This window comes from Anomaloglossus baeobatrachus, chromosome 3 (genome assembly GCF_048569485.1).
Source record: "Anomaloglossus baeobatrachus isolate aAnoBae1 chromosome 3, aAnoBae1.hap1, whole genome shotgun sequence".
NCBI classification, from domain to species: Eukaryota; Metazoa; Chordata; class Amphibia; order Anura; family Aromobatidae; genus Anomaloglossus; species Anomaloglossus baeobatrachus.
This window is the reverse complement of record NC_134355.1, coordinates 18,969,514-18,981,706: the sequence shown is the minus strand read 5'-3', so window position 1 is coordinate 18,981,706 and position 12,193 is coordinate 18,969,514. Positions and strand designations below refer to the sequence as shown.

Sequence of the window (12,193 nt, the reverse complement as noted above, 5' to 3'; positions counted from 1 at the left end):
TTACTTCATTTCTTGGTATTACAAGCCTCTCCATGAATGGCTGAACGACAACGGTGAAATCTTCTTTGGTGTCATAGATTCCGCTTTGCACCAGCTGGTGAGTTTTTTCCTGAAAGTGAATTGTGTAGATGAGGTTTATATTCGGCAGTGTCCCGGTGTAGACACTTTCCAGGATCACTTACCTGGTATTGCTTGTTAAATAGTCTTAAAGTTGAAATTTCGGTAGATCCTTCTGGATTGTTGACCACACAACTGCAGAGCGCACTGTGGAAACATTTATACATTTCTGTCAATCATCCGGATTCTCCTTTTTATATTAAAGAAGGCTAATAACCCCCTCCATGAGTGGCCCGTCAGGCGAGGGGGGCGAGGAGGTCCAGAGGCTGAAAGGTACGTCTCAGAACTGAGAAACGCGTTGACTCCTTTGGTCTTTGCTTCTTTTGAAACTGATCCTTGACCAAATCAAGCTGGACCTTCAACATTAGTGATTTTTTGGGCTTTCCCATTGTTACTCTATTCTTATAATAGGCTATTAACCATTGGGCATTTTTTCATTTTTTTTTGGATCTCTTGTTTTTCTCCATATTTTGAGACCCCCTAACTATTATTTTCCCACCCCTTTTTTATTTTTCCTTTTACTATTATATTTATTTTCAACTTTTATTTTTCCTTTTATTTTTGTGCCAGGACTTGTTTTTTTGCTTTGCAAGCTGATTTTACTAATATATGATGTCTTGGACCCCTTTTATTGTTTTTGTTTGTTTTTTTTTTAAGGTGGTATAGCGTCTGAAAAGCAGCAATTCTGGCGTTTCCATGTTTATTTCTCTTTGTGGCGTTTACCATGCAGGAGTTCAAATTTTGATAGATTGGACTTTTAGGCTATGTGCCCACGCTGCGGAAAATGCGCGGATTTTGCCACGGATTTCTCGTGGAAATGCCGCAGATTTTTCAGAAATCTGCAGCACAGCTACTCCCCAGCCATTTCTATGGCATTTGGGAAATGCTGTGCCCACGCTGTGGATTTTTCCGCAGCGGAAATCATGCGGATTTCCGTGTGGAAAAATCTGCAGCATGTAAATTATTGTTGCGGATTTACCTGCGGATTTTGCCAATTCAATTGAATGTAAAAAAAAAAAAAACGCAAAATCCGCAACGAAATCCACCTCAAATCTGCGTCAAATCCGCTACAAATCCGCACAAAATCAGCACCTATGAAAAAGTGCGGATTCCGGGGGAAAGCTGCGGATTTAGCTGCAGAAAAATCCGCAGATAGAGAGTCCCGTGGGCACATTAGGGATACGGCTAGACCAACTATATCAATTTTTTTTTTCATTCTTATTTTAAGATGGAAAAAGGAGAGTAATTAGATTTTTTTTAAAATGTATTTTCTATTTTAAAAAAACATTTGTTTTTATTTTATTTTTAAGTTCTTTTAAGGGATTGGAACCTGTGATCATTTGACAGAAATGACACAGGCTGGACCTCATAGGAGGACAACGATGACAGCAGTACGGGTGCTGCGGGGAAGCTGATAGGATACAGGAAGGGTTTATTCCGGAATGTTGTGGGGTCCGACCTGTAGAACACCCCAAAGAAACCCCTTCACCTTTATTGACAGATGGGGACCTAAGCGTACTGTGTATAGACCATCACATTATGGAAAACCCCTTTAAACCAGGGCTATAATATCTGACTCTCGACTTTTAGCTTAGTGATAGTCCAGTAGGTCGTTACGTCCCTGGGTTTCTCCATACGTTAACCATTAATGATCAGAAAACGTCTGTAAACAACCAAGGCCTCGATATCTCGTCTCCATAGGGTCAGGGTATATAGAGATGACATTGAACAATGGTATATATACCCAGTGATTAGCTCAGGTGCTGATAAGGGGCCATAAATATGTACGGGGCAGTGGGGTCCAGTCCTTGTGTTACTGTCTCTTTTTACTCCAACGTTTTACCTCACACTTTGACCCCAGATATTGATGTATTTGTGCCTGAACCTGGGTGATATCTAGCTTCATCTACGCCACTTGTTTTTTTCTAATCTTGAGGTATTGCATCCATATCCTGAGGTGCCTGTGGTCGGACGCTCCTTGGGCAGACAACTTTCTCGCTCCTCCATACACACGAATGCTCAGCTCGGATGAGAGAGGAGTAAGTGACGGCCATACGGCCCCAGTGGTTCCCTATCTCATGGAAGAACAACAGGATCGAGGGTTTAAATTCAGAAAATACAATAAATGATATTGGGGGAGAGTACAAGACCCTTGTGTACGTTGGATGGCTGGCTGTTCAAGCCGAAATTGGTGGACTCCTCCCATTTTTGTGTATGAGGCTTTTAGGCACAAGGGTAACAGGGATACTCAGTCCACAATCAGCTTTTTTTAGCTTCATATACTCAAGTGAGCTTTCCCTAAATATTGGGTGTCATGGACATCCACTGGCTGTAATGGTTTCCGTGCTTTGATTCTAAAAATGTGATTCATGGAGGATCAGTTTCTACGCGCTTCATTGGTAAGGCCCCCGTAAGCATTACACTACAGTGAGCCAAACCCACCGATATTAGAGGTCTATATGGGGGCCTCCGACTCTCCCTTGACCGATAATGTCACAGAGAAGAATCAGCCATCAAGGCAGAGTTCAGATGGACAATTCTTTTGTTTTCTGAGCGATCTGCCGCCAGAGGAGTATGGAAGGAATGAAGACGGCTGGAGACATCAGCGTGGTCTGGAGGAAGATGACAGAAGGATCCTTATATAGAATAAAGGGATCTGGAGGAGACATGGGAGTGTACAGAGGACAAAGGAGTTTGCAGAGGACAGAGGGATATGTAGGAGACAGAGGAGTCTTGAAAGTATAGAGGAGTCTGGAGTGAACAGAGAGGTCTGGAGGAAACAGAGGAGTATGGAGGGGTCTAGGGGGTCTGTAAGGGACAGAATGGTCTAAGGGGAACAGAGGAGTCTAGAGAGGATAGATGAGTCTGGAGGGGACAGAAGGATCTGTAAGAGACAGAGGAATCTGGAAGATACACAGAAGACTGGAGTGAACGGAGGAGTCTGGAGGAAACAGGAGTATGGGGGAGCCTGGGGGGTCTGTAAGGGACAGAGTGGTCTGAGTGGGGGCAGAGGGGACAGAGGAGTCTGGAAGGTACCAAAGACTCTATAATGGACAGACGAGTCTACAGGGGTCTTAGGGATCTGGAGGGGACTTGGGGATCTGGAGGTAATCTGGGGGTCTGGAGGGGACTTGGGAGTCTGGAGTGGACAGGGAGGTCTGGAGTGGACAGGGGAGTCTAGAGGGGACAGAGGAGTCTAGAGGGGACAGAGGAGTCTAGAGGGGACAGGGGGTCTGCTGAGCCTTGAGGGTCTGGTGGGGACTTGGGGGTCTGGAATGAACAGAAGAATCTGGGGGGACAGAATGCTCTGGAGGAGACAGAGGAGTCTAGAGGGGACATAGGAGTCTAGAGGGGACAGGGGAGTCTAGAGGGGACAGGGGGGTTTGATGAGCCTTGGGGGTCTGGTGGGGACTTGGGGGTCTGGAATGAACAGTCGAATCTGGGGGACAGAATGCTCTGGAGGAGACAGAGGAATGGTGGTAGTGGTGGGGAATCTGAAAGGGAAAGAGGAGTTCCACTGCATTTCTCTCATAGAGAACACATGAGTTCTCAGCCCCTGTGTACAGTGCTGGCCAAAAGTATTGGCACCCCTGCTATTCTGTTAGATAATACTCAGTTTCTTCTTGAAAATGATTGCAATCACAAATTCTTTGGTATTATTATCTTCATTTAATTTTCTTGCAATGAAAAAACACAAAAAGAGAATGAAACAAAAATCAAATCATTGATCATTTCACACAAAACTCCAAAAATGGGCCAGACAAAAGTATTGGCACCCTTAGCCTAATATTTAGTTGCACAACCTTTAGCCAAAATAACTGCGAACAACCGCTTCCGGTAACCATCAATGAGTTTCTTACAATGCTCTGCTGGAATTTTAGACCATTCTTCTTTGGCAAACTGCTCCAGGTCCCTGAGATTTGAAGGGGGCCTTCTCCAAACTGCCATTGTGAGATCTCTCCACAGGTGTTCTATGGGGTTCAGGTCTGGGCTCATTGATGGCCACTTTAGTAGTCTCCAGTGCTTTCTATCAAACCATTTTCTAGTGCTTTTTGAAGTGTGTTTTGGGTCATTGTCCTGCTGGAAGACCCATGACCTCTGAGGGAGACCCGCTTTCTCACACTGGGCCCTACATTATGCTGCAAAATTTGTTGGTAGTCTTCAGACTACATAATGCCATGCACACGGTCAAGCAGTCCAGTGCCAGAGGCAGCAAAGCAACCCCAAAACATCAGGGAACCTCCGTCATGTTTGACTGTAGGGACAGTGTTCTTTTCTTTGAATGCCTCTTTTTTTTTCCTGTAAACTCTATGTTGATGGCTTTTCCCAAAAAGCTCTACTTTTGTCTCATCTGACCAGAGAACATTCTTCCAAAACGTTTTAGGCTTTCTCAGGTAAGTTTTGGAAAACTCCAGCCTGGCTTTTTTATGTCTTGGGGTAAGAAGTGGGGTCTTCCTGGGTATCCTACCATACAGTCCCTTTTCATTCAGACGCCGACGGATAGTACGGGTGGAGACTGTTGTACCCTCGGACTGCAGGGCAGCTTGAACTTGTTTGGATGTTAGTCGAGGTTCTTTATCCACCATCCGCACAATCTTGCGTTGAAATCTCTCGTCAATTTTTCTTTTCCTTCCACATCTAGGGAGGTTAGCCACAGTGCCATGGGCTTTACACTTCTTGATGACACTGTGCACCGTAGACACAGGAACTTTCAGGTCTTTGGAGATGGACTTGTAGCCTTGAGATTGCTCATGCTTCCTCACAATTTGGATTCTCAAGTCCTCAGACAGTTCTTTGGTCTTCTTTCTTTTCTCCATGCTCAATGTGGTGCACACAAGGACACAGGACAGAGGTTGAGGCAACTTTAATCCATGTCACCGGCTGCAAGTGGGATTTATTATTGCCAGCACCTGTTAGGTGCCACAGGTAAGTTACAGGCGCTGTTATTACACAAATTACAGAAGCAGCACAGGATTTTTCACACAGTGCCAATACTTTTACTCACCCCCTTTTTTATGTTTGGTGTGGAATTATATCCAATTTGACTTTTTGACATTTTTTTTTTTTCATTGAAGACAAATTAAATGAAGATAATAATACCAAAGAATTTGTAATTGCAATCATTATCAGGAAGAAATGGAGTATTCTCTAACAGAATTGCAGGGGTGCTAATACTTTTCGCCAGCACTGTATGGGGACATTGGAAAGATAGTTTTTGATGGAATAATCATTGGCCTAACAGTTGTCTAATGTGTATGGGGGGCTTTACATGACCAATCTTGAGAACATTTTTCACAAGCATTACTGGCAACTTTCAACATTGACCCCCACAATACTGACCTCATGAGTTGCTTTGGGCAGTTAGTTTCCTTAGTATCGTAGAGTTCTTTCAGGGGCAAAATGTCCAGAATTGTCACCAGATTAACAAACATCCTTGGGACCTGCGTTAGAAAACAGAACGTATGGACCAAAAGTGCAAATAAAACTTTTCTGCTTTGTTTCAACATTAATAAGCTGTGGGCTCTACTACCCTGGCATGTTGAATTAGATATCCTGCTATATCATTGTGTGCTCCGGCTGCCATCACTATGCCGGACTAATAACATGGGGTACAGGGAGACATCCTACCTCCGCCTGCAGATAGTCCAAACCCTCTTTAATGCGGAGGACAAATTTTTCCGGAGAACGATTAGTCTGTAATAAAATTCAAAAATAAAAATAAATGTGTTATTTTCACTTTTTTTTTCACCTGTGACAGATTTTTCGCTTGTGACATCAATAGAACCATATACACTACAGTTCAAGAGTTTGGGGTCACCCAGACAATTTTGTCTTTTCCATGAAAAATCACACTTTTATTTATCACATGAGTTGCATAATATCGGATAATAATATTGAAAATATCGTCCAGACAGTGACGAAGGTTAGAAATAATGATTATTACTGGAAATAATAATTTTCTCTTCACACTTGGCTTTCGGCACAGAATGCTTCTTTGCACAATTCCAGCTTTGCAGAGCTTTGGCTTCTAGCTGGTAATTTGCGGAGGTAATCTGGAGATATTTCCCCCCATGTTTCCCCCCTCCACAAGTTGGATTGGCTTGATGGGCACTTTTTGGTACCATACGGTCAAGCTGCTCCCACAACAGCTCTATAGGGTTGAGATCTGGTGACTGGGCTGGCCACTCCATTACAGATAGAATACCAGCTGCCGGCTTCTTCCCTAAATAGTTCAGGCATAATTTGGAGGTTGCTTTGGGTCATTGTCCTGTTGTAGGATGAAATTGGCTCCAATCAAGCGCTGTCCACAGGGTATGGCATGGCGTTGCAAAATGGAGTGATAGCCTTCCTTATTCAAAATCCCTTTTACCGTGTACAAATTTCCCACTTTACCAGCACCAAAGCAATCTCAGACCATCACATTACCTCCACCATGCTTGACAGATGGCGTCAGGCCTCTTCCAGCATCTTTTCAGTTGTTCTGCGACTCACAAATGTTCTTCTGTGTGATCCAAACACCTCAAACTTCGATTCGTCTGTCCATAACACTTTTTTCCAATCTTCCTCTGTCCAATGTCTGTGTTCTTTTGCCCATATTAAAATAAAAATCTTTATTTTTATATAGCCCTAACATATTCCGCAGCGCTTTACATACATTGGCAACACTGTCCCCATTGGGACTCACAATCTAGAGTCCCTATCTGTATGTCTTTGGAGTGTGGGAGGAAACCGGAGTACCTGGAGGAAATCCACGCAAACACAGGAAGAACATACAAACTCCTTGCAGATGTTGTCCTTGGTGGGATTTGAACCCAGGACCCCAGTGCTGCAAGACTGCAGTGCTAACAACTGAGCCACCACAAGACTGCAGTGCTAACCACTGAGCCACCGTGCCGCCCATTTAATCTTTTCCTTTTATTAGCCAGTCTCAGATATGGCTTTTTCTTTGTCACTCTGCCCTGAAGGCCGGCATCCCGGAGTAGCCTCTTCACTGAAGACGTTGACACTGGTGTTTTGCGGGTACTATGTAATGAAGCTGACAGTTGAGGACCTGTGAGGCGTGGATTTCTCACACTAGAGACGCTAATGCACTTGTCTTGTTGCTCAGTTGTGCAGCGCGGCCTTTCACTCCTCTTTCTACTCTGGTTACAGCCTGTTTGTGCTCTCCTCTGAAGGGAGTAGTACACACCGTTGTAGGAAATCTTCAGTTTCTTGGCAATTTCTCACATGGAATATCCTTCATTGCTAAGAATAAGAATAAGCTGTCGAGTTTCACATGAAAGTTCTCTTTTTCTGGCCATTTTGAGAGTTTAATGGAACCAGCAAATGTAATTCTCCAGATTCTCAACTAGCTCAAAGGAAGGTCAGTTTTATAGCTTCTCTAATCAGCAAAACTGTTTTCAGCTGTGCTAACATACTTGAACAAGGGTTTTCAAGAGATTTATAAACATCCTTCTAACACAGTTAGCAAACACAATGTACCATTAGAACACTGGAGTGGTGGTTGTTGGAAATGGGCCTCTATACACCTATGTAGATATTGCATTCAAAACCAGACGTCTGCAGCCAGAATAGTCATTTACCACATTAACAATGTATAGAGGGGATTTCTGTTTAATTTAATGTTAGCGTCATTGAAAAAAATTTGCTTTTCTTTGAAAAATAAGGAAATATCTAAGTGACACCAAACTTTTGAACTGTAGTGTATGATCACTGACCATAAGCCGTTATACATGAGTACCGAGGGCATATAATAAGGGATGTTTGTATATAGTAATTCACCTTTCACAATATAAAATGCCAATACATTCGGATGACAAGAACAATTACCCCGAGACTCTATATACTCCTGTTACATAATGTCAGATTCGATGAGCTGCAAAGTCATTGCCAAGGATAAGTGTAATGAGCGTTATCTCAGGAGCGCGGTGATTAGGGATCGATGTGTCGGTTGCACATTATTGAAGCTATCTCCTTGAGGTCGTCACAGATAACACACACTGCAGCCATCATGTCAGCGCGACTATGAGAATCCTGCATCATGCGGACATAGGATTCACGTTCCATACTATTATCAGTGAGCAGATATGGAGCCGGAGTGCAGAGTATACAGAAGTAAAAATAGTCCTAACGACATGTAATATATTCCCGATCATGGAGTACGCTGAGGAATAAAAGTCTGATTACAAAACATAAATAAACCTTTAATTGTTAAATGTTAGTAAACTATAGATAAATATAGCAGAAAGCTTGACACATTATCTGTAACTTTAAGCTGTCCCTGAGCCAATAAGTCCAGACTAGCTGCCATAATATGGGCTATATTTTGGACACACAGACATGAAGGATTCCTGCTCTTCTACCCCTATGTGGTACATATTCGGAAGAAGCAGCATGGAGGATACTATAAGCAGTACTGAGCAGCATAGCTGTGAATCCAGCTCTGGAGGGAGATAAAACACTTAATAGAAGGCAGCAGCATGGAGGATACTATAAGCAGTACTGAGCCAGTGGAGCTGTGAATCCAGCTCTGGGGGGAGATAAAACACTTAAAAGAAGGTAGCAGCATGTAGGACACTATAAGCAGTACTGAGCCAGTGCAGCTGTGAATCCAGCTCTGGAGGGAGATAAAACACTTAATAGAAGGCAGCAGCATGGAGGATACTATAAGCAGTACTGAGCAGTGCAGCTGTGGATCCAGCTCTGGAGGGAGATAAAACACTTAATAGAAGGCAGCAGCATGGAGGACACTATAAGCTGTACTGAGCAGTGCAGCTGTGAATCCAGCTATGGAGGGAGATAAAACACTAGAATGTAAGCCCGCAAGGGCGGGGCCCTCTTCCCTCTGTACTAGTCTGTCTACTGTAACTTGTATATGTATTTTGTATGTAACCCACTTCTCATGTACAGCACTATGGAATTAATGGTGCTCTATAAATAAATAATAATAATAATAATAGAAGGCAGCAGCATGGAGGATACTATAAGCAGTACTGAGCAGTATAGCTGTGAATCCAGCTCTGGGGGAGATAAACACTTAATAGAAGGCAGCAGCATGGAGGACACTATAAGCAGTACTGAGCAGTGCAGCTGTGAATCCAGCTCTGGAGGGAGATAAAACACTTAATAGAAGGCAGTAGCATGGAGGACACTATAAGCAGTACTGAGCCAGTGCAGCTGTGAATCCAGCTCTGGGGGGAGATAAAACACTTAATAGAAGGCAGCAGCATGGAGGACACTATAAGCAGTACTGAGCCAGTGCAGCTGTGAATCCAGCTCTGGAGGGAGATAAAACACTAGAATGTAAGCCCGCAAGGGCAGGGCCCTCTTCCCTCTGTACTAGTCTGTCTACTGTAACTTGTATATGTATTTTGTATGTAACCCACTTCTCATGTACAGCACCATGGAATTAATGGTGCTCTATAAATAAATAATAATAATAATAATAGAAGGCAGCAGCATGGAGGATACTATAAGCAGTACTGAGCAGTATAGCTGTGAATCCAGCTCTGGGGGAGATAAACACTTAATAGAAGGCAGCAGCATGGAGAACACTATAAGCTGTACTGAGCAGTGTAGCTGTGAATCCAGCTCTGGGGGGAGATAAAACACTAAATAGAAGGCAGCAGCATGGAGGATACTATAAGCAGTACTGAGCCAGTGCAGCTGTGAATCCAGCTCTGGAGGGAGATAAAACACTAGAATGTAAGCCCGCAAGGGCAGGGCCCTCTTCCCTCTGTACTAGTCTGTCTACTGTAACTTGTATATGTATTTTGTATGTAACCCACTTCTCATGTACAGCACCATGGAATTAATGGTGCTCTATAAATAAATAAATAAATAAATAATAATAATAATAATAATAATAGAAGGCAGCAGCATGGAGGATACTATAAGCAGTACTGAGCAGTATAGCTGTGAATCCAGCTCTGGGGGAGATAAACACTTAATAGAAGGCAGCAGCATGGAGAACACTATAAGCTGTACTGAGCAGTGTAGCTGTGAATCCAGCTCTGGGGGGAGATAAAACACTTAATAGAAGGCAGCAGCATGGAGGACACTATAAGCAGTACTGAGCCAGTGCAGCTGTGAATCCAGCTCTGGGGGGAGATAAAACACTTAATAGAAGGCAGCAGCATGGAGGATACTATAAGCAGTACTGAGCCAGTGCAGCTGTGAATCCAGCTCTGGAGGGAGATAAAACACTAGAATGTAAGCCCGCAAGGGCAGGGCCCTCTTCCCTCTGTACTAGTCTGTCTACTGTAACTTGTATATGTATTTTGTATGTAACCCACTTCTCATGTACAGCACCATGGAATTAATGGTGCTGTATAAATAATAATAATAATAATAATAATAGAAGGCAGCAGCATGGAGGATACTATAAGCAGTACTGAGCAGTATAGCTGTGAATCCAGCTCTGGGGGAGATAAACACTTAATAGAAGGCAGCAGCATGGAGGACACTATAAGCAGCACTGAGCAGTGCAGCTGTGAATCCAGCTCTGGAGGGAGATAAAACACTTAATAGAAGGCAGCAGCATGGAGGATACTATAAGCAGTACTGAGCCAGTGCAGCTGTGAATCCAGCTCTGGAGGGAGATAAAACACTAGAATGTAAGCCCGCAAGGGCAGGGCCCTCTTCCCTCTGTACTAGTCTGTCTACTGTAACTTGTATATGTATTTTGTATGTAACCCACTTCTCATGTACAGCACCATGGAATTAATGGTGCTGTATAAATAAATAATAATAATAATAATAGAAGGCAGCAGCATGGAGGATACTATAAGCAGTACTGAGCAGTATAGCTGTGAATCCAGCTCTGGGGGAGATAAACACTTAATAGAAGGCAGCAGCATGGAGGACACTATAAGCAGCACTGAGCAGTGCAGCTGTGAATCCAGCTCTGGAGGGAGATAAAACACTTAATAGAAGGCAGCAGCATGGAGGATACTATAAGCAGTACTGAGCCAGTGCAGCTGTGAATCCAGCTCTGGAGGGAGATAAAACACTTAATAGAAGGCAGCAGCATGGAGGACACTATAAGCAGTACTGAGCAGTGCAGCTGTGAATCCAGCTCTGGAGGGAGATAAAACACTTAATAGAAGGCAGCAGCATGGAGGACACTATAAGCAGTACTGAGCAGTGCAGCTGTGAATCCAGCTCTGGAGGGAGATAAAACACTTAATAGAAGGCAGCAGCATGGAGGACACTATAAGCTGTACTGAGCAGTGCAGCTGTGAATCCAGCTCTGGAGGGAGATAAAACACTTAATAGAAGGCAGCAGCATGGAGGACACTATAAGCAGTACTGAGCCAGTGCAGCTGTGAATCCAGCTCTGGAGGGAGATAAAACACTTAATAGAAGGCAGCAGCATGGAGGACACTATAAGCAGTACTGAGCAGTGCAGCTGTGAATCCAGCTCTGGAGGGAGATAAAACACTTAATAGAAGGCAGCAGCATGGAGGACACTATAAGCTGTACTGAGCAGTGCAGCTGTGAATCCAGCTCTGGGGGGAGATAAAACACTTAATAGAAGGCAGCAGCATGGAGGACACTATAAGCAGTACTGAGCAGTGCAGCTGTGAATCCAGCTCTGGAGGGAGATAAAACACTTGACATGAAAGGCTGCAAACACCAATGTACTTCTCTCTTTTTTTTTGTTTACCAAGACAGAATTTAGCAGTATTGCAGAGTGAATGATGAGATCAGGAGGCAGAGGAGTGGGAGAGAAAGGGTTCATAAGTGGACAAAGGATCAGATTTGTTTTGGCTAAGACAGATCACAAAACTTCTTATATTTGTATGTTCTGTTGATTAATGCAAAGGTTATTGAAATAAGTAAAAGTATATTAAAGATAAATAAGTGAAAGTATAGATGGATATATTCTATCTGAATCTAACAGATGTGCTTGATTTTTGCTAATTTTTCCACATACCGGATCACCGCAGACACCACATAAGTCGTTTCCTCCTATGAATATGGTCAGGAGTTTCCAGTCCTCGGTAATATTAATTTGCTAGAGAAGAAGGATACAGTAAAGTTACCAGCTGCACATGGTTTGCAATTTGTTATT

At 43.4% G+C, this 12,193-nt stretch overlaps 1 protein-coding gene across 4 annotated transcripts in view; it reads right to left on the bottom strand.

The window, feature by feature from the left end:
* The window catches only part of PLB1 (phospholipase B1), a 170,954-nt gene that overhangs the window by 66,951 nt on the left and 91,810 nt on the right, over positions 1-12,193 (bottom strand). For all 4 annotated transcript variants that reach the window (XM_075339033.1, XM_075339034.1, XM_075339035.1 and 1 more), the window contains exons 22-26: positions 12,056-12,136; positions 5,746-5,811; positions 5,458-5,558; positions 183-264; positions 5-109 (exon numbers count right to left, since the gene is read on the bottom strand). In XM_075339033.1, the coding sequence (XP_075195148.1) occupies positions 5-109; positions 183-264; positions 5,458-5,558; positions 5,746-5,811; positions 12,056-12,136 (435 nt within the window). The remainder of the gene's footprint in view (positions 1-4; positions 110-182; positions 265-5,457; positions 5,559-5,745; positions 5,812-12,055; positions 12,137-12,193) is intronic.